This window comes from Hyperolius riggenbachi, chromosome 5 (assembly GCF_040937935.1).
Source record: "Hyperolius riggenbachi isolate aHypRig1 chromosome 5, aHypRig1.pri, whole genome shotgun sequence".
NCBI classification, from domain to species: domain Eukaryota; kingdom Metazoa; phylum Chordata; class Amphibia; order Anura; family Hyperoliidae; genus Hyperolius; species Hyperolius riggenbachi.
In genome coordinates, this window is record NC_090650.1 from 309,008,416 (window position 1) to 309,035,213 (window position 26,798).

The 26,798-nt window shown below is 44.9% G+C and overlaps 1 protein-coding gene across 3 annotated transcripts in view; it reads right to left on the reverse strand.

The window, feature by feature from the left end:
* The window catches only part of LOC137518828 (microtubule cross-linking factor 1-like), a 145,079-nt gene extending 118,923 nt beyond the window's left edge, over positions 1-26,156 (reverse strand). For 2 of the 3 annotated variants that reach the window (XM_068237186.1, XM_068237187.1), the window contains exons 1-2: positions 25,935-26,155; positions 18,819-18,977 (exon numbers count right to left, since the gene is read on the reverse strand). In XM_068237186.1, coding sequence (XP_068093287.1) covers positions 18,819-18,977; positions 25,935-26,132 — 357 coding nt within the window. In that variant the 5' untranslated portion in view covers positions 26,133-26,155. Of the gene's footprint in view, positions 1-18,818; positions 18,978-25,934 lie in introns of all 3 variants that reach the window. The other variant, XM_068237188.1, reaches the window with a different exon arrangement.
* Between the last annotated feature and the right edge of the window lie 642 nt (positions 26,157-26,798).

Below are 26,798 nucleotides of genomic sequence, written 5' to 3' on the forward strand. Positions count from 1 at the left end.
ACCTCTGTGGTCGCAACCTCTGCAAAGTAGGACATTACTTTATATTGAAGGAGGGGACTCTATGCAAAGTTTTGCTGGGCAGCAGTGTCTCTGAATTACAATGCTGCTCAGATCATGTACATTTGGCCCTGTCCATAATACATCATGACCACGCCCACCTTCCGATGCATGGTCACTCCCTTTTTTCACCGCAATCATGGGATGTGTGGCCCCAGGTTAAAATTTCTTTGGTGGGCCCCCAGTGTCCCAGTCCGACCCTGCTGTTGGAGGTCTAGCCTAGCCTAACTCCACAACTGCCTCCTTCACAAATAGCTGTTTGGTATGCTTAATTCATCCCCTGGCTGGACATAAGATAACAGATCCTCCTATAAGTGTTGTATTTGGAAAATATTGTGTGCTGGGAGAAGAGTTATATAATTTGTATACGTCTTGCTACCTTTTGATTCTTCCCAAGACATCAAAGCCTGCAATCTCTGCATGGTGGAAAGTTTGGTCAACAAGCAATTTCTAAAACCACTTTTCTCACGATAACTAGGTCATGATGTCAGAAATAGTGATGTAAACTATTTGTGGGGACGGGTATTAGAAGTGGAATTAATAAATAATGGATTTACTTTGAATATGGAATGTGTGCTGGAATACATATTAAAATGATTGTCTTAACCTTACATTTTCATCCACATTAAACAGGAAATATACTTTGGCAAACAAGGTTATGCTAGTCTAATTATTGTACCGCAATGACTTATTTGGCTGAACTGTAATTCTCCGGTGGAAACCTACAATCCAGATAAGAAGGGGTTCTCAGGCTTGCAGGATCAATATGGCAATTTTGTTAATGCAATAACGGATTTTTAAAAAGAAATCACCCTGCTGTGTCAGCAGCCTCATTAGGATCATTGCCTATGAGTGAGTGAACAATAACAGTGTCCAGACAGTTCCAGTGTTAATGCAAGATGCACTTACCACACTCAGCTGCTTATTAGTTTTTTGAAGATGACCTCAGATTCCTTTTAAGGATTATCTGTAACAACCAAGGATATGGCTAAACACTGCAAAGCAACATTAATATTACCCTCAACAAGTGTTCAAGAGATAATAAAAATGTAATTACTAATCAATATGACAATGCTAATTACCAATACACCATTGCATGACTCCCCTAAAGGAAGGTTCTACATGTAGCTTTCCAGCGTTATTAACCATAGACTATGCATTGTGTGCTACCTGTATGTATATGTGTGTGTATAACGACTTTTGACCATAATACACAGTGCTATGTTTGGCAAAAACAAAAAGTAGCATAGTGGCTGAGGCATAATGATTTAGGCTTGGGCACCCAATAAGTCATTAAGCTGAAAATAAAAGCTTGGCTGGAAGACGCAACAGCACAATTATCTGAAGCACACCAGCAAATCTATAAAGTAATGGAAAAGAGTATGTGATAAAGAAAAGAATCAAGGCATTTCAATTAGTGTTGGGCGAACAGTGTTCGCCACTGTTCGGGTTCTGCAGAACATCACCCTGTTCGGGTGATGTTCGAGTTCGGCCATATGGCCGAACTAAGAGCGCATGGCCGAACGTTACCCAAACGTTCGGCTAGCGCTGTGATTGGCCCAACGGGTCACGTGGTTCGGACCCGAACGCGCTCTGATTGGCCGAACGGGTCACGTGGTTCGGGTAAATAAATACCCGATCCACGTCATTTCTCCGCCATTTGTCTGTGGGTTTAGCTTTGGGTAGGCAGGCAGGGTAGTTCTCTCTCCAGCCAGGCTAGCCAGGGTCCCCCGGTCATTGTGTCGCTGCTGGGAATAGTAGTACACCGCTCACCCACACTATATAGCATTGTGTTTACTGCCACTCTGTGTCTCTCTGCTGGGAACAGTAGTACACCGCTCACCCTGTATAGCATTGTGCTCTGTGTCGCTGCTGGGAATAGTAGTACACCGCTCACCCACACTATATAGCATTGTGTTTACTGCCACTCTGTGTCTCTCTGCTGGGAACAGTAGTACACCGCTCACCCTGTATAGCATTGTGCTCTGTGTCGCTGCTGGGAATAGTAGTACACCTCTCACCCACACTATATAGCATTGTGTTTACTGCCACTCTGTGTGTCTGCTGGGAACAGTAGTACACCGCTCACCCTGTATAGCATTGTGCTCTGTGTCACTGCTGGGAATAGTAGTACACCGCTCACCCACACTATATAGCATTGTGTTTACTGCCACTCTGTGTGTCTGCTGGGAACAGTAGTACACCGCTCACCCTGTATAGCATTGTGCTCTGTGTCGCTGCTGGGAATAGTAGTACACCGCTCACCCACACTATATAGCATTGTGTTTACTGCCACTCTGTGTGTCTGCTGGGAACAGTAGTACACCGCTCACCCTGTATAGCATTGTGCTCTGTGTCGCTGCTGGGAATAGTAGTACACCGCTCACCCACACTATATAGCATTGTGTTTACTGCCACTCTGTGTGTCTGCTGGGAACAGTAGTACACCGCTCACCCTGTATAGCATTGTGCTCTGTGTCGCTGCTGGGAATAGTAGTACACCGCTCACCCACACTATATAGCATTGTGTTTACTGCCACTCTGTGTGTCTGCTGGGAACAGTAGTACACCGCTCACCCTGTATAGCATTGTGCTCTGTGTCGCTGCTGGGAATAGTAGTACACCGCTCACCCACACTGTATAGCATTGTGCTCTGTGTCGCTGCTGGGAATAGTAGTACACCGCTCACCCACCACTGTATAGCATTGTGCTCTGTGTCGCTGCTGGGAACAGTAGTACACCGCTCACCCACCACTGTATAGCATTGTGCTCTGTGTCGCTGCTGGGAATAGTAGTACACCGCTCACCCACCACTGTATAGCATTGTGCTCTGTGTCGCTGCTGGGAACAGTAGTACACCGCTCAGCCACACTATATAGCATTGTGTTTACTGCCACTCTGTGTCTCTGCTGGGAACAGTAGTACACCGCTCACCCACCACTGTATAGCATTGTGCTCTGTGTCGCTGCTGGGAACAGTAGTACACCGCTCAGCCACACTATATAGCATTGTGTTTACTGCCACTCTGTGTCTCTGCTGGGAACAGTAGTACACCGCTCACCCACCACTGTATAGCATTGTGCTCTGTGTCGCTGCTGGGAATAGTAGTACACCGCTCACCCACCACTGTATAGCATTGTGCTCTGTGTCGCTGCTGGGAATAGTAGTACACCGCTCACCCACCACTGTATAGCATTGTGCTCTGTGTCGCTGCTGGGAACAGTAGTACACCGCTCAGCCACACTATATAGCATTGTGTTTACTGCCACTCTGTGTCTCTGCTGGGAACAGTAGTACACCGCTCACCCACCACTGTATAGCATTGTGCTCTGTGTCGCTGCTGGGAACAGTAGTACACCGCTCAGCCACACTATATAGCATTGTGTTTACTGCCACTCTGTGTCTCTGCTGGCAACAGTAGTACACCGCTCACCCACCACTGTATAGCATTGTGCTCTGTGTCGCTGCTGGGAATAGTAGTACACCGGTCACCCGCCACTGTATAGCATTTCTGTACTGCCACTGTACTGCTGCCAGTCAGCGTGTACTTTTACGGATAAGTGAAATGAAGAAGAAATCCTGTGAAAGAGGGAGGGGCAAGGGAAGAGGTGTTCCCCCTGACGGTTCACGTACAGGCCACAGTGGAGCACCGAAGAAAACCCACTCAATACCGCCCATGTTGTCCAGGAAATCAACCCTCACAAATCCAAAAGAACAGGACCAGATAATTAATTGGATGACCTCTCAAGCGTCCAGCAGTGGGTTAAGCAGCACCAGCACATCACGCATGAGGTCCGAGTCCTCAGCCAGTTACAAGGAGCCAGCGGGCACAAAGCTGACAACTGTCAGCGACACCACGCACACAACTGCCAAATAACCAGTCCGAAGAATTTCCTCAGGACACAATGGGGTATTCGCAGGAGCTATTCCCAGCCCAACAAACTTCCACCTTTCAAAGGTCAATGGAACAGCCAGAAATTTTGTGCCCGGAATCACAAGCATTGACTGTGAGAAATGCACCGCGCACTGAAATGCAAGGCGAGTCCGAGGAGGACTTTGAAACCCAAATCCCAGAGCAAGTTGGGCAGGAGGGGTTTCAATTGCAGGAGGTCGGCCGAGAAGATCTTGAAGACGACGTTGGAGTGTGGTGCGCAGAGGTTGTTGTGGGGAGCTCTACTCCACGGTGGCGGCCCACAATCACATATGACGAGTTTGAGGAGATGGAAGAGGAGGAGGGTATGGACAATGTTGACAGAGACCCAGATTTTGTATGTGAAGGAGAACATCGCCGTCATAGCAGCACAGATGAGTGTGTTGAAGAACCCACTGCTGCACGAGTTCGCCTTGTGCCACAAGGTAGGCGGCACGAAATTTCAGGCACCACAAGCGTGGAAGTTCAAGTGAGACGCAAAAGAGGCGCAAACAGAAATCGCCAGCAAGGCAGGTGCTCCAAAGTCTGGCCTTTCTTTGAAGACTGCAGTGAGGATGGTACCATGGTGATTTGCAAGGTGTGCAAGACCCGCCTGAGCAGGGGGAAACATATTAACAACCTCTCCAGCACCAGCATGACCCGCCACATGGTATCCAAACATCCCACTCTGTGGCCGCCAGGACAGGGTACCACCAGCAACACTGCCTCCCTTGGGGTCACCAGACTCACCACCAGACCCTCCTCAGCAGCAGCAGTAGCCCAGCCATTGCGTGGTTCACAACAACATTCACAAACATCAGACGACGCTGACACTGTCACTTTCCGGAATAGTGCTCTTGAGGTCTCCCAGTCATCAAACACAACAACCAACAGCCGTTCAGTGTGCAGCCCTACGGTTCAGTTGTCTGTCTCAGAGATGCTTGAGCGCAAGAGGAAATTGCCAGCAAATGACCCCCGGGCCGTGGCACTAACAGCCAGCATAGCCAAGCTTCTGGCCTGCGAAATGCTGTCATATCGAGTGGTGGAGACAAACAGCTTCAAGGGCATGATGTCAATGGCCATCCCACGTTACGTGGTTCCCAGCCACTACCACTTTGCGCGCTCTGCAGTGCCTGAGTTGCATGAGCACGTGGTCAGCAAAATAACCCGAAGCTTGAAGAATGCCGTTGCCTGCAAGGTTCACCTCACCACTGACACCTGGACGAGTGCATTCGGCCAGGGTCGATACATCTCCCTTACCGCGCACTGGGTGAACCTTGTGGAGCCTGGCAGCGATTCCTCACCTGCTACGGCGCGGGTGTTGCCCACGCCGCAAACAGCTGCACCGCCGTCCCTCCCACTGGATAACAACAGCACCTACCTCTCTGACTCCTTCTCCTCCAACGCATCTCAAAGCTGTACCTCATCCGGAAACGCTAACCCAGCAGCAGTAGGATCATGGAAGCAGTGCAGCACAGCTGTTGGCATGCGTCAGCAAGCGTTGCTGAAGCTGATCTGCCTTGGGGATCAGCAGCACACAGGGGAGGAAATTTGGAGGGGAATAAAGGAACAGACGGATTTGTGGCTGGCACCGCTGGACCTGAAACTGGGCATGGTTGTGTGTGATAATGGGAGTAATCTCATTCGCGCTTTAAGGTTGGCTAAGCTGACACACATCCCTTGCCTGGCGCACGTGATGAACCTAGTAGTTCAGCGGTTCCTGAGGACATACCCAGGCGTGGCCGATCTTCTGTTGAAGGTGCGACGAGTGGCCAAACATTGCAGAAATTCCAGTACTGCTTCGGGGGCACTCGCCAAGATGCAGGAGCGCTTCAATCTCCCCCACCATCGCTTGCTGTGTGATGTCCCTACGCGCTGGAATTCTACGCTGCACATGCTAGCCCGCTTTTGCGAGCAGAAGAGTGCAGTGGTCCAGTACATGACGGCGCAGTACCGAGGCGCATCCGGACAGCTGCCAAGCTTCTGTGGATCCGATTGGGCCAACATGTTGGACCTCTGCCAAGTCCTCCAAAATTTTGAGCAATCCACGTTGCTTGTGAGCAGTGACAACTCTTCAGTCAGCATTACCATACCACTGCTGTGTTTACTGAAGAGGTCAATGTTGAAAATCAAGGAAACAGCTGTCATGATGCAACTGGGGGAATCTGAAGGAGAAAACGATCAGCGTGATGGTACCAACATCAGGCCATCCGCCTCAGGAAACGCTGGCCCCAGCAGCTATGACGAAGAAGAGGAGGAGGAACAGCTGGAGTTGGAGCAGGAATTTCATGCCACCACTGACGAGGGCCAGAGCGGTGCACGTTGGACTTCCACAATTCAGCGCGAATGGTCAGCAGAAGCAGACCAGGAAGAAGGTGACGACTATGATGCATCACAACAACTATCACAACGCTCACAAGAGGATGATGAGGATTTTGGCAGGACTCTGGCACACATGGCTCAATTCATGCTAGACTGCATTGAACGCGACCCACGCATTGTGCGCATTCTGGACAACACCAATTACTGGGTTTATACCCTTCTGGATCCACGGTACAAACACAATGTTCCAAAACTGCTTGAAGAAAGAGTCAGACAGGTCAAAATGGAAGAATACCAGCAGGCCCTTGTGGAGACTTTAGAGAGGAGATTGACATCCTCCCCCTCCTCTAGCCAGTTGTACGCCGACAGACTGACTTCCGCAAACCCAGGACGACCAGGAGGGCAGCAAACAACACAAGCCGCAGCTAGTGCCCAAAAGGGAATGGTATCGGCAGTGTGCTTGGAGTGGGAAAATTTTCTGACACCCATGCAGCAGCCCACAGAACAGCAAGCGTGCAGATCCACCTACAACACCGATCGCCTGGAGAAGATGGTCAAGGACTACATGTCAGATTGCGTAGCTGTGTTGAACAATCCATCTGCACCCTTCAACTATTGGGTATCGAAGCTAGACACCTGGCACGAACTGGCAATGTACGCAATAGAGGTGCTGGCTTGCCTGGCAGCCAGCGTTATGTCGGAACGCTGTTTCAGTGCTGCCGGAGGCATCGTCACAGATCGGCGTATCCGCCTCTCCACAGAAAATGCAGACCGTCTGACTCAAATTAAAATGAATCAATCCTGGATTGGAAATGACTATGCAACACTCCTGGACCCCAACCAAGTAACATGAACAATGACCATCTGTGATGGGTTAGCGTTTCCGGTCCCTGTTTATTGAACCTCTTATCTGCAATCCTGCTATCCGCACGCTGGGTTGTTGTGTCTCAAAGCGTGGCCTTCTCCTCCTGCGCCTCCTCCTGTTCCATCACGTGTGCTGCTGCTGGGTTAGCGTTGCCAGTCTCTGTTTATGGAACCTCTTATCTTTATTACATTTATGACTGCATGGCAGCAAAAAGCATGCTATCCGCACGCTTCTTGTCCTCATGCAAGGCCTGGGTTGTTGTGTCTCAATGCGTGGCCTTCTCCTCCTGCGCCTCCTCCTGCTCCATCACGTGTGCTGCTGCTGGGTTAGCGTTGCCGGTCCCTGTTTATGGAACCTCTTATCTTTATTACATTTATGACTGCATGGCGGCAAAAAGCATGCTATCCGCACGCTTCTTGTCCTCATGCAAGGCCTGGGTTGTTGTGTCTCAAAGCGTGGCCTTCTCCTCCTGCGCCTCCTCCTGTTCCATCACGTGTGCTGCTGCTGGGTTAGCGTTGCCGGTCCCTGTTTATGGAACCTCTTATCTTTATTACATTTATGACTGCATGGCGGCAAAATGCATGCTACCTGTGCAAAGAAAACAGACATTTCCCGCATTTAAAAGACAGTTTTCCCTTTGAAACTTTAAAATCGATTTTCTCAAAAACTATAAGCTCTTTTTGCAAATTTTTTTTCCTCTTGTACCCACTCCTAAGGTGCACATACCCTGTAATTTTGGGGTATGTAGCATGTAAGGAGGCTTTACAAAGCACGAAAGTTCAGGTCCCCATTGACTTCCATTATGTTCGGAGTTCGGCGCGAACACCCGAACATCGCGGCTATGTTCGGCGAACGTTCACGAACCCGAACATCCAGGTGTTCGCCCAACACTAATTTCAATGGCCCAGCAAAGGCCCAGACCTCAACCCAACTGAAGTGCTGTGACCTTAAAAGAGCTGTTAAAAAATAAATGTGAACACACCTCGATTCGAGGTGTTTCAATGGCCCAGCCTAAGCCCAGACCTCAACGCAACTGAAGTGCTGTGATCTTAAAAGAGCTGTTTATAAATAGATGCTCACACATCTCGATGAACCGAAGCAATTTTGTAAGGAAGAGGGGCTAAAATCCCTCCACAGTGATGTGAAAGACTTCCGCAGTGCTGTACAGAGTGCATAGTCTTGTAACTTAAAGGGGATCCGAGATAAACTTTTACTCATTGCATAATTGTATTCCTTACATATAGTTTATAGGGCATTCCTCAAGCCAAATACTTTTTTTTTGTTTTAATGCTCTAATTCCCTATAAACTAAACAAGCCTTGCCCACAGCTTATAGTGCCTTGGCACTCCATGTAGCAAGGGCTTATGGAAGCTCAGTCTGGGCAGGAGGAGGAGGAGGTTACTAGCCAGAGGCAGAGGGGAGGAGGAAGCAGGAGAGGGGAGTGAGCTGAGGGCTGGAGATGCAGTTGCAGCTTGTCTGTGTGGAATGTGACAAACAATACATGGCCGCTGTCATTGTATCACAGGAATAAATAAACATGAAACTGTTGAAGCTGTTTGCAGCTAGATTTGCTGTGTAAACTGTCTAAACTTTAGATAAGATATATACAAGTTACTTGTGATAGTTTGTTTTTGATTTTGGATCCACTTTAACTCATAAGGGGCTCACAATCTAATCCCTATCATAGTCATATGTACATCACAGTTAAGGGAACATTTTTAGGGGGATGCCAAATTAACTTGTTTTTTGGATGTAGGAGGAAACTGGAGTGCCTGGAGTAAACCCACAAAAATATGAGGATAACATACAAACCACATGTAGATAGTTCCCTAGCTGGAATTCGAACTAGAGACCAGTGCTGCAAGGTGGGAATGCTGCCCATGGTGCCAAGATAGGAACCACGACCCCCATACAAATAAAACTGACTTCAAGAGGTCAAATAAATAATGCTTATTAACAAGGTCATTGTTTAAATATAATAAACAGAAATATATGCATCTATTACTTTTGTTACGCGTCATAGCTATCTGTTCTCTGCAGTCTGATAAGCAGAGGGTGTACAGCAATTGACACAGATTTCATCAGTTAGCCCTGATCTGTGGGATTAAATAAAGCATCTCCAGCTACTTTTCTCATAATCTGAACACATCCACAAGAGGATGTTCTCTAGCAAGACCTGGCTGACCCAGCTTGACAGCTAGTTCCAATGATCTGACTTGTGGCTAGTCTGATTCATTACCAGGCTCCACGTCATCCTCAGCACAATGTAAAGGCCACACTCACAAGGAAGACAGAGCTCAATGCGAGTCTTCTAGTCTACTGCCATAAATAAGGCAGGGGACACTGGCAGCTTTCCTGTACCACAGCAACTGGAAGCAATCTACAAGAATGCTGTAGATAATAACTCTCCACTAGTCTTGTCTAATGTACTGAATATTCTCTGAGTTTTTATATACCGGTAAATTCCCGCTTGCTATACGCTGTGTAGAACACTAACAGTAGAATCATTCAAGAAAAACATACACAAATGCAGAAGTGGTTTGTGCATAAAACATAAATGAGATGACTGTACCTGTGATAACGCACTTGTGATTCCAAAATTCTTTGCTTAAATTACCAAAACAGTGACTAGTGCTGAAAACATTACAATTCACCTAAAGCTGCGCTCCTGGGATTGTACCACAGTTAACTCTATTACCGTGGTGCGCTCTTAAATATCTGATGTAAGATATAACAAACTATGAAAAACAAGAAAAGTAGCGCTCCAGATCTCACAAGAGTTTACGATCAAACTAGTTCAATGTCCAATCCGTGTCAGTCAAAATCCCTTCAAACGTAACACTCTGGATCATCCAGGTCTCCGTGCTTCCACTCCATAAAATCCAAATATCTTTTATGGAGTGGAAGCACGGAGACCTGGATGATCCAGAGTGTTACGTTTGAAGGGATTTTGACTGACACGGATTGGACATTGAACTAGTTTGATCGTAAACTCTTGTGAGATCTGGAGTGCTGAAAACATACCATGTAGTGACAACAGGATTCCCATTAATGTATCCACCTCCTGTTAACTGTATCCAGGCAGAGGTAGGGTCTCTGGCCCAAGGGACAACCTCAGGTAGGTTCACCCACCGGTTCCATACAGACATGTTTTTCCATTGTGTTTGGGCTCCTTATTTGTGAAGGATGTACAGTATATGTATCCTCCATTTGCCTATGGCACCCAAAATGAGTTCCATGTGCTGGAAGGGTTCTTGTGCATGAAAACCCAAGATACACAAAAGGAACTATTTTCAAAGTACAGGCAGTCTTCTACTTACAAACAAGTTCCATTCTGAGAGATTGTTTGTAAAATTTGTATCGAGTCCCGTGTTACACATAGTGAAATGTGAATAAACGATTGGCTTTCAGACAACTCAGGATTTGGACATGTAGTATAAACTATGTTTTTTGTTGTTTTCAATTTGCTTTTAAATTGTTTTAAACTACTTATAACAGTTTATACAATACTGTAACGTAGCAACCAAAATATGTAATAAAAAAACAACAACAGTATTGCATGTTTTGTACATGAAGACTACTTTGTTTGTATCTCATGTCTTTTTGTAATTTGAGGTTTTTTTACTCATTTGAAAAATAAAGTAGTTTACAAAACTTTAGTGAATAGTAGCAGTTTTTATGCTTACAGAAACATAGTCAGTTCCTTGTCCCTGAAACTGCTGAGTTGAAATAAACTGAGCCTTGTGCAGGTTTAACGCTCCCGTTCTTCAGCATTCTGCAGCATGGATGGCACAATCTGCTCTGGTCAAGAAACTACAGTGGAATTCTACTGTACAGCCTACTCAGTCCATTCCCTGGCACATTACATTACACCCCGCTAACGTGAAGTGACAAGACCTTCCAGTTCTGCACATGTGAAATCTACAAAGTGATACAAGAAACAGACTTTCATAAGCTGCGATAACAAACACTTTTCCTTGTCGTCCTACAAATCTGTTCTTATAATCCATTTTTTTTTTACTTGATATAACAGAACACATTTTTTTTTTCAAAAGGGAAATTCTGCATTAATTAAAGCAGCCTTATACTCTTCCATTTGACACTGTGCTAAACGAAGCAGATTAAAAAGTACAAACATTAATTCTTGCTTTGCAATATACCTCCGGGATTTCAGTGGTGGAATCCCTCTAAAGCAGGGGTGTCGAACTAAAATACAAAGTGAGCCGAAAACTGAACACTGGTACCAAGTCAGAGGCCAACCTCAATGTTGTGTGGCCAACTCCCTCCCTTACAAAGCTTCTGGTGGCTAGTGGCCCTCCTCCCATCCCTACACAGTTGCAGGGTGTTAAGTGGTCCTCCCTCCCTAATACAGTTCCCTGTTGTCTAGTGCCCCCCTCCCTCCCCTATACTATTCCCTGGTGTCAGTGACCACTCGTCCTTCCCTATACAGCTGCACCCTGGTGTCTAGTGCTTTCCCCCTCCCTCCCCCCATATGGCTTCCCTGGTGATCTAGGGCTTTACCTTCATCAGCATCCCTGGTGGTCTAGAGTGGGCCAAACATAATGCGAAGTGTGGAAACCCCCTGGAGTTCAAATTTAATGGCTCTGAGGGCCAGATTTGGCCCGCGGGCTGGAGTTTGACGTGTATGCTCTAAAGACACAGTGCAAGGACCTGACAGAGGGTGTTATCCTTTCCCATTACAGTACAGCCAGTAGAATGAGGGCACCTAATGTATACTACTGGATTAAAGCAGGCATAGAACTAGCATTCTACATGAGTGCAAGAATGGCGGTTAGCACATTCCACCTCCTTTGCAACGGGTTTGAGAACTGATAAAACGTAATACTAAACAAATTATTTTGCAGTGTAATGACATTAGAAACTACCGGTAACTATTTTAGCCTGTAGCAACAATACCTTTCAATACAGATAATAATTCAAACTACTCTTGCTGGAAAGCATAGTACTCGTCACTCACAACAGATGATTCAGGAGTGCGGCTTTATTTTACTGGGCATGTGCAGACCATTCTAGATGAGCTCATCCACAGCCAGGACTACAGCCAGAAGATGAAGAGGGACCCTGCACTGGAACAGTGGGCTCCATGAGGATCCTGGAAATATCTGTACCATAAGGGTAAGTATCTAACCCCACCCCCCTTCCCAGCTTACCCCAAATAGGTTCCTTCTTCAGTACAATGCAGATCACACGATCACACTCATTCTCTATCTGTTGCAAAATTTTAAATATTTGTGGCCAGCACTGGAGCTAAAGTGCTCAGTGTGCAATAAAGCATTTAACCATTTTCGCAATCCCCCTCAGGGTGTTCCCAAAAGTAAGGTGTACCACTCATCATCCTTAATTACACGTAATAAAAAATATTTTTCACTGCTCTTCCATTTAGCCCGAAAAAACACTGGGGAGGACACAGGAGGGCTTAAAGTGTACGGCACACTACAAAGTTTTTTTTTACTTACTCGGGGCTTACTCCAGGCACATAAGCTCTGTTTAGTGGCAATCAGCCCGGGTATCTGGCTTAGTGACATCAGCCGGGGTCATCTACGCATGCGCAGAAGATCCCGGCTGACCCAGACTGGATCCAACTTACCCAATTCCCGGGTCGGATGGCGGACGAATGGAGGACAACGGGAGGACGGCGAGGGACTGATCCCTGCTTATGGGGCTGGAGGAAGCCCCAGGTAAGTAAAAACAAGCTGCATAGTGAGGTCTCTGGTTTTCTTTAAAGCAGATCGGAAGTGAGGAAACTCAGGTTTGATACTTACTTCCGTTCCTCCATGCTGCCCATCATTCCTGTGCCTGACTAATTCCTCCCAATCTGCTAACGCTTTGGTAGTCTTCAGGAAACGAGTACTTCCGAATAACAAATACATTCATACTGTACACGTCCGAGCTCGTGCATGCACAGTTCAGATACACTTGTCTTTGAAAGTACTCAAGGACGCAAGTAATTCCAAAGGTTTCCCAAAGACTACTGCAGTGTTATCAGATGAAGGAAGTTTAACTGGGCATGCTGCAGGAACAATTGGCAGCATGAAGGAACAGAAAAGCTCTACAGGTAATTGTGCTGCATTGTCATCTCAACAGAGAATGAAGCTAAGTATTTTAAATATATTTACTACAACATGTACAGATGTGCAATCCACAGAGCTTGGTGTATTGCTAATTAATGTGAGCTTACTATTATATGCATTAATAAGAGACTAAATTAGGGCTTTAAAAGATGTATTATGCTTAGCTACAGAACCTCCCACTACAGATGACAGATATGCGTGTCTATGTGCCCTCTCAGCAGACACTATCACAGCTGAACGTGGCTGAAAAGATGACAGAAGAGGGGGACATCTGACCTAAAGACACACTGACTGCTCGCTAATTTACATGTCATATGACACAAATAAGGTCAGGGCCAGGTGACATTTTCAAACTGTGGCACACAATGAGATTTCATTTACAAACTGGAAGAACATGGAATGGAGGGAGTACTGCGGTGTTAGCACCACCGTGCTGTAACCTAATACTGAATACACACAGGTGGGAATTTCATATTGAATTGTTGACTGGATTAAAAGCAAAGAAACCTCTTCAGAGCCCATGACAGTGGCCCTGTCCATTTTCATTAGTAATAATAAGAAGCTGTCAGCTGTGGAGTGAGAATAGCAGACTCCCCACCCCCTTCCTTCTCTCTTGCTGGCAGTCAAGCTTCATTCACTCTTTTAACAAAACCATTTATGCTATTCATAACAAATCTCTGAGCAGCTGCTGCCCTGCGTTTAATCCCCCCGTGCTTTGTGCTATTCACCAGGGTCGCCCCCAACACTATCTGAAGCCCAGCCAGGCAACTGTCTGGAGGTTTTCTTGGCAGCATCAACAGCACGAGTCCAACACAAAGAGACAGAAGAACTTACAGCAGCTGCATATCAGGAGGACTCTATTTTCAGGTCATTGTTAGGGATGGGTTTGGACTCCAACTGCTGTTTTCTTGATTTCTTAGTTACAGCCTGATAAATGAAGACCATCTAATGTATCGTGTCCTGAAGTCTTCTCACGCTTCCTCTGAGTTATGGATATATCCAACTATTAGCTAGGTCATTATATTGGCATAAATATCACGTTTTCTAACGTTCCTGTATGTAGTAGCAATGCTCTGCTGGATTTTACAGAACACACAGAGCCAGTCACATCAGTTAGCACTACAGAGGAGCTTTTAGTATAATGCCCCTTCCAGTTATTAGCATCCAGACACAATCTAGGGCCTGTCTGGTTAGAAAGAGATTACTTTCTAAGCACGGTTTTGTGTGTAGAAATTGAAACTGATGTACTCTCAAAGGGAATCAATACAAATTCTCAGCAATATTCCTAGTTTGGACCCTGAACCCCAACGCTGGAGTAACCTTCATAACTTTACGGTACTTTACAACAATCATCTCATAAGCATGTCATATGGTTTACAGGAAAGTTTAAGTTCACACACTTGTAGAATTAATAGCCCGCATTTGTACAAGATATCTCAAGATATTTCCTGTGTACAGTGGCCTAGCCATAGGGGTTGCAGAGGTTGCGACCGCACCAGGGCCCTTGGAGCAGAGGAGCCCCAAGGGGCCCTCCCTCAACTGCTGTATTAGCACTTTATTGGACCTGTACTAGGGATAATCACTCCTATAGATGCTTTGAATAGCAGTAATAATTAACAAACTGTTCCCCATATCTCCTGCTTGCACCTCTGACACTGTGGTCATCCTTGGCAAGTTTTGGTGCGCTTTATCAACTGTTATGTATGGAGTGCTTGGGAGGGCCCAATGTAAAAATCACACTGGGGCCCATAGGTATGCCACTGCCTGCGTACTACATATACAGTATGTTGTATTCTTTTTTTTAAAGCCAGAATTATAATAAATATCTATAAATAATTAGGTCATCACCAGATGTCTGTGGCATCACATTTAGAGTGTATGAGATATGACTAACTTTTTTGCTTACTCATAATTTGATCACATTTATTAACCTTTTAGAGGAGACTTACTTACAGAAAATTATAATGTGTCTTTTCACTGACTTACATGAGATGGTCAACTACATTGTCCCAAGACTAACCTTATGCAACAGAAGCAAAACCAGAGGTAAATGAATGAGAAGAAATACCAACTGTCACAGGGACAAAGCAGAAACATCTCTTCAATAGTGCTATATACAGCAACAAAACCGGCAGAGATTCTACCCCTTCCCTACTAACTAGACTAACAAAGTATTGTCCACTGCCTAGGACCACATTTGAATCATGAAAATGTATATTTTACTTAAATTAGTTATGTTCTTCAAAATATTATATATTTGTATTGTTAAACAGCATACAACACATTGTGTAATTTGACGAATGAAGCCTATTAATATTTCCAATTTAGTTTCACGCCTTTAAAAGGTCTGCATAATATTTATTGTGGACTAAAGAGCAATTTCATGGTCTGGTTCTATTATTTCACAGGAGGAGCCGACAGTGTGGCAGCTGTGAGATACATCCATAGATAACCTTATGTCACATGCTTTGTGTGGCTGCAAGCTGCCTTCTTTCTATAGGACCCCTACTTTCTGGATGACCCTTCATCCTCACAAAAGAAGCCTGCATAGCGCTGAAATCTACTTAGAAAAGGGCAGTTGTAATGCACGGTGTAGACCCAGCTACATGTGCAGCAGCTGAGTCCATGCCGTGCAAAGCATAAGCCACAGCAAGAGTAAGTGGGGGTAAAGGAGAGGGGGCATGGCGATTACACAAGCAGGCTCTTCGGCAGGCACGCGCAGTTCGTATTCAGGCATGCAATGTGCATGTGGCGGGGGGGGGGGGGGGGGGGCTCTTAAAAAGAATCAGGGGATCACTGTTTTAGTGAGGTGAGGACTCCCAAATGTTACCAAGACTGTTCTGGGAAAAGTTCTGCACTGTTCCTAAAGTCAAACAAGATATAAAAGATAAGTCTTATCAAAACAGAAATTGTCTAGGTTAATTTATAAAAAAAAAAATGTGAAAAGACAACATTGTACATGGTCCCCCTACATACTCACAGGTTCCATTCCGGGAGGGTGTTTGTGAGCTGAAATTTTCTATCAGTCCAGTAAGCAGGTTAAGGCTCGGTTCACATTAGCGTTCGCTATCAGGATTTTCCGGATCGGATCCGGAACGCATACTGTACAAACGGAACGTACGTTCCGCATAGCAATGTAATGTCTATGCGGATGTTCACACGCGTCCGTTCCGTACGTACCGGAGCCGGATCGGATCCGGACTCTTTTCCAACATGCGCTATTTTTTGGGTCCGGATCTCCGGCCCACGCATCCTGACCGGAGCCTGACAGCACTATCAGGCACACAGAAACCAATGGGGAACGGAAGGCACAGAACACACTGCTTACAAAAACTTGACATTCTACCCCACTTCCTATGCGTATCCAAGCGGCCATTTCAGATGGGGACACATGGGCCAAGCATGTCTGGAGTGGAGCAGCAGTGACAGACGTGCTGGAGCTGTTTTGGCAGAATGTTGGAGGTGGAGGTGAGGCCTACAGCGGAGGAATCTGATTCTATAGGTGCACCAGGTGCACCTTCTGCTGACCCCAACATTTTTTTATTTAATTTCGCTATTTTTTGCTGACGGATCCTGATGGCAGCCTGATGCAAACGGACCAGATCCTGATCGGATCCTGATCGGAACCGTACGGTTCCGATCAGGATCAGGTCCTGATCCGATCAGGATCCGATCAGGATCCGGTCCGTTTGCAAGGCAAAACGCAAGTGTGAATGGGGCCTAAGAATTTTTTAAATTTCTATTTCAATATATGTTTTGTTTAAAGTGATGAAAAAAATGACAGATCTCATTTTCATGGGTAAACTTGACTCGCACTACAGCAAATGTGCAGTCTGGGCCAGGAGACTTATGTGCATGTGCAGTTCGTTAAGAGCATAACTGCGCCTGTGCAGAACAGTCCCGGCCACAGGGCATAATGGAGGACACACAGGAGCAAGAACAGCGCATGTGCAGTGGCCTGCAACCCTGCAGGATCACAGCAGCGCAACAGAGGGGAATGGATGGACACTGAGGGAGCAGACAAACTATAGTGGGCTGAAGGAAGCCCCAGGTAAGTAAAAATCCTTTACTCCAAATAATCTCAAGTTTACTTTAAAGAGGAACTGTAACAAATAAAAAACCCTGGGGAATACTTACCTTGGGAGGGGAAAGCCTTTTGGATCCGAATGAGGCTTCCCCCGTTCCACTTCACCCTCCCACATCCAGTGCTGGCACCCTCTGAACACCGGCGATGTAAATATTTACCTAACACAATCCAGTGACTCGCGCCTGTGCAGTAGAGTGGACCCGATCAGGCTAGGCTATTTCCACCTGACCCAATCAGAAAGTCGGTACTGTGCCTACGCTGGATTGCGGCAGATAAACATTGCAGATGCTACTGTGCCTGCATCACAGCATCCTTGTCTGATGTGGTTCTGGGGAAGCCAGCGCTGGATCTCTGAGGCTTAAGAGGATGGGGGAAGCCTCATTAGGGTCCAGAGGCTTCCCCCTCCCAAGGTAAGTATCCCGCTGGGGAGGGGGGGAGGGTCTGTTTAGATCCTCTTTAAACACTGTGCTTCGCCGATCATTTATGGTGCACTCAAACAAATGTTTATCCTTTGGACTGTGGCATCAAGCCTGCATGTCTGACTGCTATTCAAATACTAATATGTCCATGACTGCCCATACACGCATTGATTTTTACAGGCAGATTCTATCACTCTAATCAAGTCTGCCAGAAATCTATAGCGCAGCAAAAATTTATCAAAATTACGATCTGACAAAAATTTCAATAGAGCGGACACTGCAAGGGAGCTATGGTGGATTGACTGTGCATAGCATTGAACAGTGCAACTCTGCGGTTTGATTATTTTCAATAGGTTTTATGATGAAATATTCTGAAAATCTATATGCATTGTATGGGGGATTTTATCCCTCTTTAATCAGATTCAGAACATAGAGGGACTAATGCCACACTGTATACCTAAAAATAGCGCCGAAGACTGCCGCTAGTAGCCCCACCACCCCTGATATCTAAACTTAATCACTCCCCCCTGCTGCCTATCCTTAACCAATCCCCCTAGTGCATAACCTTAACCACATCCCCCAGTACGTAAATTTAACCACCCCTGTGCCTAACCTTAACCCACCCCCTCGGTGCCGAAACCTTAATCCGTCGACTAACCTGCCCCCATAGGCGGCAATAGTAAAAGCCATGTTTAGCCGCAATGAACGATAATAATGGTGCCTTATAAGTAGTGATAATTATCACTCACTGACGGCAATCATGGCTTTTACTATTGCCATCTATGGTAGAGCCGTTTTTAGCTGCGCTCCTCCTGTGCCATTTTTACCTGATCCAATCTGGCATGCTCCTCCTGCACTATTTTTACTTGATCGCTGATCTGTTTGCCACACTGAGTGGCAATCTGTGTATGACCATCTTACTCTATCCAGTCAGTTATTTACACAGCATGCATATAGAGGGTGATGCACCTTGGAAATAACAAAATATTTGCACAGCCAAAATGTGTAATGTCTGAGTTTCCCAGCTAAACACACAGGAAATGGGCAGCTGTCTTGGCACTCTTACCTCTTTTGTCCTATCCAGCTCATTGTGTAATGCTTGCTTGGTCACCTCCATTTCAATGATCTGCTGACGTAACATTTCATTCTCATCCTCTGCTTTGATTCGCTTCTCTTCCACACTTTCCAGTTCATGGTGCAATCTCACAGAAACATCTTTGGCTACCTGTTGTTAATACATATACCAATAACAGGTTCATTTATTAATATATAATGATATATGTTTGCTAATAGCATCCACAAATGTAATGTCAACTTTGTGCACAGAAACTAGGTCAATGGAAAAATGTTGGTTATAGGTCACTTTACTTTTTTCCTAGTTAAAGGTCAAGCAAGAATTTATGAGCCTACAAGAGCTGAGATATGCAGATTGTTTTGCAAAGTGTCACTAGGTACCTTGCATGGTCGCATGCCTGTTAATGGAATTGTCCCAGTAAAATAGGAAGCTGCAGCATCTTTGTGGCCTCAAAGCTTATTTTAGCTTGGGCTATTGTTGAAGCGGTGTGAACTATTAAAGTGGACCTGACTTCAGAACTCTTCTCTGCTCTAAAAGATACACAGCAGCATAATAACATTTAAACAAAAAAAAACAAAAAAAAAACATTTCTATGTTACAGCTGAAACAAATCCTAAAATAAATCTGCACGGTTTCTACTTCCTGATTCATGGAAGCAGACATATTGTTTACATCTTGTGCTTTCAAATGGGCTTATCTGCCATATGCAGTCATGTGACACAGGTGGGAGATCAAATTACAACTAGTGATTAGACACAAATGAGAGGGAATTACACAGGTTAAACTCAGTAAATACATACAAGGTGCATTTCTGTCCTGTTTTTCTTGTGTCCTGTGCAAGAGTTCAGGTTCAATTTAAGCCCCATACTTCCCACTCACAGCTCCCCTCCTCCCCCATTCATCCCTTCACACACACAACGCCCTTCACTTGTCCAAACAGGTTCAACTTTTAATTGTTTATTGTTACTTTCAATTTACAGCTCTACAGGTTACTGCTAGGAGGATTGAAGGTTACTAGATCTGGACAGAACACGAAATAATAAATTACTGTTATACATTGACCTAGTGCTGACATCTTCCTTAGCATTTACAGCGTACATAGTGATGTTACTAGTGTTCCTTTCAGAGAAGTTTGCAATCAAATTCTCACCATAGTCACAATCTAATGTGCATATCACAGTCTAATGCCTTGAACACACGTTGCAATTTTCCATCAGACTGACAGTCAAATCGATTTTGTATAGAAGTAATAGGAAAATTGATCAGAAAAACAATCGGAAATCTGATCGCACCTGTTGGAAATAATTGATTCGACCGTCATTATAATGGAAAATTACTTCCAGTAAGAAGAAGCCGGGCACTAAGTTCCAAAAAAGCTCTTCACAGCTTTATTACCCTCATTGGCATACATATGTAATCGGCGCCGGGAGACTTGGGCACAGGATACAGCCGGTATGGCTTATCCTGCTGCTGCACAAGTTCCCAGTGACGTTAATTACTATTCCCCCTCTAAGGGGCACTGTATGTCTGCTATGTGTTAAACGTTTTTTTTGGGAACCTAGCACCCGGCTTCTTCTTACTGGACCGATTGGACACTTATCCTCTCCGAGAGCACAGGTCTGTTGATCTTAACTTGTCTTACACACTGCCTGCCATTGAATGCCAGCTTTGCTTTGTTCCCTTGCATCTAAATGAAAAATTGCATCGTGTGTATCAGGCATTCGGCCAATACAGGTAGTCCCTGGTTAACAAACGAGATAGGGACTGTAGGTTCGTTCTTAACCTGAATCTGTTCTTAAGTCAGAACAATGTGCTATCTCTTTCCCCTGTACCTCCTCTGTGCCCCCTGTGCCTCCAATGTCCCCCTCTGTGTCACCTCTGCCCTCTATGCCTGCTTATACAAGTTTAAAGAGACTCTGAAGCGAATATAAATTCTCTTTTTTAAACCTGTATTCATATTAAGCCCCATAAGCCCTGCTAAACCGCCGGTATCCCGCGGCAAAACCCCCCAAATCCCCCCTGCAAAATCCACCACTTTCTTGGTTGTGGATTTTGCTGCTCATGGAGGCAGAGCTATGAGCTGCAGCTCTGCCTCCATGCACGTCAATCGCCGCGTGGATCTTCGCCTCTCCCCTGCCCCTCTCTGTGAAGGCAGATTGAGAGGGGCCAGGGAGAGGCGGCGATCAGCGGGGATTGAAGCGCCTGAGGCAGATCTTATGGCTGTAGCTCTGCCTCAATCAGGAAGCGTTCCCCGGGCACCACGGAGGGAATTTGGGGGGTATTAAACCCTTGTTTTGCCATGGGATAGTGGCGGTTTAGCTGGGCTTATGGGGCTTAACATGAATACAGGTTAAAAAAGAGAATTTAGACTCGCTTCAGAGTCTCTTTACAAGCCATTTTTTCTTTGAATTTTTTAAAAATCGATTTTCTCAAAAACTACAAGTCCAATTTGGCTTGTTCCCATGGAAACACAGATTTCATTCTGTTCGTATCGGCGGGGCGTTCGTAAGTCGGGCGTTCGTAAGTCGGGGACTACCTGTATTGGGAAAATTCAATGAATTACTGTAACAGTATGTTTTTAGAAGGAAACACAAATTGGTGACAGTATATAAAAACTCTATGCAACAACTGCCCTGGCTGAGATTCAGACCTGGGACTGGCATGGCAGGGTGAAGAGTGCTAGCCACTAAGCTACTGTGCACCTCTAATAAGTCAGCTTTGATAAAGGTTGATATTACTTTCCTGGTGATATTTTTAGCATTTTTTCACTCGCTAGGTGCTGAAGAGGTGTTATATAGTGTAAAGTCTGGAAAACATAAGGTGAGAAATGTCCTAATAACATCGGAGTGACTGATATTAGGAATCCACTGATTATAAAAGCAAGTAATATGTCTTTTCTGTATACTACTGATTTAAAGAACTATTTGAAGTTATTCCTTATACAATAAGCATTGGGGGGAAAACAAGGATCACTGCTCAGTGCCAGGATGAGTCATTTGTCTGTGGCAACTGTATTCACAGAGTCTGTAACGCTGGCATATTTATTCTAAAACGCAATGCGTAAATACAATATGAGCTGTTTCCATGTGGCTGTATGAATTTGTGTATTTATATTTAAACATCTGGCATATTACAGATACAGTATCCAAATGTGTTAAAGGAACTTTGTTAAAATGAAAAAATTGCCAAATTTGACTTCTGCTTTGTAATAAAAGCAACCACTAGCCCAAGCCCAGTGGTCCTCAAACTAAGGCCCGTGGGCCGAATGCGACCCCCCGAGACTTTTTCACTGGCCCCCAAAACACAAAATGTATTACTTCTAGATACGGCCCACTGCACCTTTAAATATCGGAGGCCCGCATATAGAATAGCAGTGTTTGCACCACCCATCCACATACTGTAGAAGCCAGTGAGCAGTAATTCGCTGGCATCCAATTCTGCATCAGGTGACACTGCTGTCCAACTGGAAGACAGGTTGTCACCTGGGTATGCTTCACTGTCTGGTGCACAAAGATGTTCTTCGGGTGCCACATGACTGAATGACTGCTGCTGGGAGTTCTCCTCTGGGAATGATTGAAGGGAATCAATACCTAGATTCAATGTAATGTTTTTCAACATCATTTTATATATGTTCTGGCCCCCCAGCAGTCTGAAGTATGTTGACCCGGCCCTTGACCGAGAAAGTTTGGGGACCCCTGCATTAGCCACTGCTGCATAGATACACTATGTTCATAAAAGTGTTTACACATTTCACAGTGATGCATTGCGGTGCTGTGTAAAGCCTGCATTGTAACGTGTCTGCACTGCACTGCAATTCACCACTTCTGCAACATTCACAGTGCGGTTGGTGTGTTGCGGCATAACAGGTTGTGGTATGGTTAATGCACTGCATGCAGTATGTTACCACTAATGGCACGCGTAAACAGTAAAAACGAAGCATACTTTTGTTGACTGTATACTTCACTGTATGCGGTGCAACACAGCCTAAACGTATGGGATGAGTTGTCCGTTTAGTTATGGGAACACAACGCAATGCCCCACTGTGAACGTGGCCTTAAGGTATTTTCACACTACTTACATTCTGAAAAACATAATCACATTGCAACAGTGTTGAAAAGTTACATTGCACGTTACAAGTGCAATGTGACGCACACAGTAAGGCACGTGGTGCACAAAAGTATACTTCACTGCAACTGTAATCACGCACGTTCTACAGTGAACGCACAAGCATGCATTCTTCCAACAGAATACGCCCCACCGTGCCACTAATGCACCAATATGAATGTACCACTCAGATATAATTGCATCTTGTTGAGATTATATTGTGATTTGCAATACCCCAAAACCGATGCAATATGAAAGTACACTATATCCTTATTAATATTAAGACGGAGTCCAAGCCACTCCTTTTGCACCCCTTACTCTTTATAGATAAGAAAGACTTTTTTCATGGAAGGCCTCAGGAAAAATGTTTGATAACTTGTCTGCTATGGGCCAAATCCATACTGACAGTTGATAAACAGTTGCTGTAAACCACATATTGCAGTTACTAGGTGTTTACAAGTCAGTGTGACAATGGTTACAGGCAGTCAAACCAGGCCAGATCTCGGCCATGCTGCATGCCTCAACAGACAAGCTGCCCAGCCTATACTCTTCCCCAGATGCCACATTGGGGTTTTCTGATGGCCTTTAAGCATGCAGCCCTCCAACTGCATTTGTATGGACAAGTCAGCCCCCCTCATCTCATGGAAATCAGATTTGAGGGCGGTACTGTCCATAGTTTATTGATATTAAAACAAAGTGAACTCAACCCTTAGAGAATTACTCCGGATAATATAGTAATATATACTGCTTAACTAAAGGTTCTAGAGCAGCAGTAGCCACATCATAACACAAGTGTTTTTTTTTATTTCCGTCTTATGGCTTCCTCATGTCACAGTATACAATTACTTAGCAATCAAATTCAGCTTTATTGAAGCTCGCAACAAAATAGTCAGAGACAAATGTGATGTCTTGTTCTGGATGTGTTTTCCACAGCTCAGTTTCCTGAAATGATAAACTTTACACTCAGCCTAGACTAGAGACAAAAGGAAGATACAGCAGTTGTGTAGCAATAGGGGATGCAGAGCCTGCAACCGCCCCAACCGCTGGGGAATTGAGCAGCAGCAGGGTGAGCCAATATTTTGCTTTTACCCTTGCGCCCAGCTCATAAAGTAACGCCTTTATTGGTGCTGTAGTGGTAATGATCCCTTCTTTATGTGCTTTGAACTCCCCCCCTCCGCAATAGCAGTCCCCAATGTGTAATGTGTGTTCACCCTGATGTGTAAGGTGTGCCCATATCATTAAAGAGACTCTGTAACAAAAAAAAAAGAGGACGGGGGAAGCCTCGATAGGATCCGGAAGCTTCCTCCACCCGAGGTGAGTACCCCCCAGGGGAACTTTTTTTTAGTTACAGGCTTTCTTCATGTACCAATGTATACTCATCTCTGAGCAGTCTGAAACAATTTGTGATGAGAGGCCACACATACTATAAACTGAGCAGACTGCCATCTGTTTTCTATCTACTCGGACACAGCAGTTATACTAGAGGAAGGGCAGTTGGGTAATTAATAAAGAGCACGTACACCAAATATTTATCCCACCATTACTGGGTGTTGGCATTTCTGGACCTCAATTTCTGCATGTTACATAATGACCCAATGTTGCTGCTCAACTATGGAAATAAGGACTTGGCGCTTGATGTGTGAGCGCAGTGCTAAAAGCAAGGCCTAATAAGATACAGTTTGCCAAATCATAATATTACAGCTTGTGAGAGGAAAACCTCCTACCAACAATTCCGAGGAAGCCGTTTATAACTGACAAAAAGCACTCCAGTGTCACAGAGTTCTAAACAAAATCATTCTGTATTATATGTGTTCCAAAGGCTGGAGAAATACTGTTAGCTTTGTCTGTCTGTGGGAATTAATCATGCTTAATTAATGGGAGCCAAAGTAGTGCCAATAAAAAGAAAGCCATGAAAAGCATTTCCTGACGGCCCCCTAATGGCTGGTCATGTTAGAAGTACAGTACAAACATTGCAGATCAGCTTTCTGTTCACGTTTCCAATATCTAAAACTATGTAAGTAAATAAATCAGCTTCAAGTGAAACTGCATATTCTTAGCAAAAGTTTAAACTAAAGCACCTATTTAAATTTTTGTTCATGCAGCTTTTACAGCTGTGGTGCTCACTGCTGTATTTTCTTAGCAGGACTCAGAGACCAATAATATCTACTTCTATTCTTACAGTACAACAAGGAGAAGGATGACTGGTGTCTATGGGCTCTCGTGCAGAAGGTCTTCCTTTAAAGTGTACCTGAGACCAAACAAGGTTTTATACTTACCTGGGGCTTCCTCCAGCCCCTTGAGACCGCATGGTTCCTCACCATCTACTGCACAGGAGCAGATTGCTCCCAGCCTCAGGAGTGCTATGGGGGAGCGCACATGGCCGGGCATGTACATCGAACTGCGACGTAACCAAAGTACCAGGCCATATAACGGTAGACAGGAGTGGCCCGGGGAGGCGGCAAGAGACCGAGTAGCCTCAATGGGGCTGGAGGAAGCCCCAGGTAAGTATAAAACCTCAGACTTATTTGGTCTCAGGTTTCCTTTTACAAAAACCTGAAGAGAGAGAGATATAGAGGCTGGCACATTTTTAAATTTTAGACATTACTAATTGTCTGGGTGTACTGTTGATCCTCCCCCTCTAATACTTTTAGCCATAGACCCTGAACAAGCATGCAGATCAGGCGTTTCTGACAAACATCTGACAAGATTAGCTGCATGTTTGTGTGTGATACAGGCACAACTAATGCCAGAATAATCAGTAGGGCTGTCAGAGAACTTTCATTGTTTAAAAGGAAAAAAATATGGCAGCCTCAATATACCGCTCACTTCAGGTTCCCTTTGAACACAAATGGAATACATAAGGGTTCATGTTTCTGACAGGTTTCTGGGAGATTATACAAGCATACTGCATGTTTACAGCATGTAATGCACAAGCCACTTCTAACATATTGCAGAAAATAAATCATCAAGCTAAAATAAAATAATTCATAATATAACATGTACCTTTAAGTCTTGCTCAAGACTCCTGATGAGCTCCCCATCCACTTGGCCGGTCTGTGCAACTTTTAAGCTTTTTTGCTCTGCTTTCCTGAGGCGATACTGCAATATGCGGCAGTTCTTATTGGCTCGGTCAAGCTCCCTTCGGAGCTCCTGCAACTGATAAACATCTTCCTCCAGATAGCTGTCACGCATCTCCTCCATTTCTGCTCGCAGCTCATCAAGTTCATCCTGTTGGGAAATATGTCAAAGTTAATATAAAGAAACCTCCGGAAGCATTCCTGACTTCAGTAACACAATTAACAGATGCCATAAGTGGGAAACTGCTAGAGATTCAGCAAATGGAGTGAAGGAAAGGTCTGTCATACAAAGGATATTGTAGTAAGGTGTCCTGGAAGGCTATCAGGACAGGTTAGTAGTGCCTGGAAGATGTACTGGAATCCAGATTGTGCCTTCATATCAGTGTCTGAAAGACATGATGCCAGGAACTAACTGCTACCATGCTGGTACATTATTCCATAGGCAAGAAAGTAACCCTAGTACTGTGGCCTACCAGTGTATGTACTTGGCCATCCACTATAGAGTGTATGGTGGACCACCATTTGTTAATCAATATTGCAGATGGTAAGAGTAGCTCACATTGAGAGAGAAAGAGTGCCATAAGGGCTCTGAGCCAGGGTACTAACTAAAAGCGAAACTTCATATCCATAGGTCAAAACAGTATACTGATTATAAACTACTGCTTAGACCTCAAAGGCCTAATTTATTGACGTTCTCCTTAGTGCTCTAACAAACGTTGCCTTAATTTATAAGAACTGTCTTTGATATGCCGAGTGTTTGTAGCTTTCACCATAACAGAATAAGGACTGC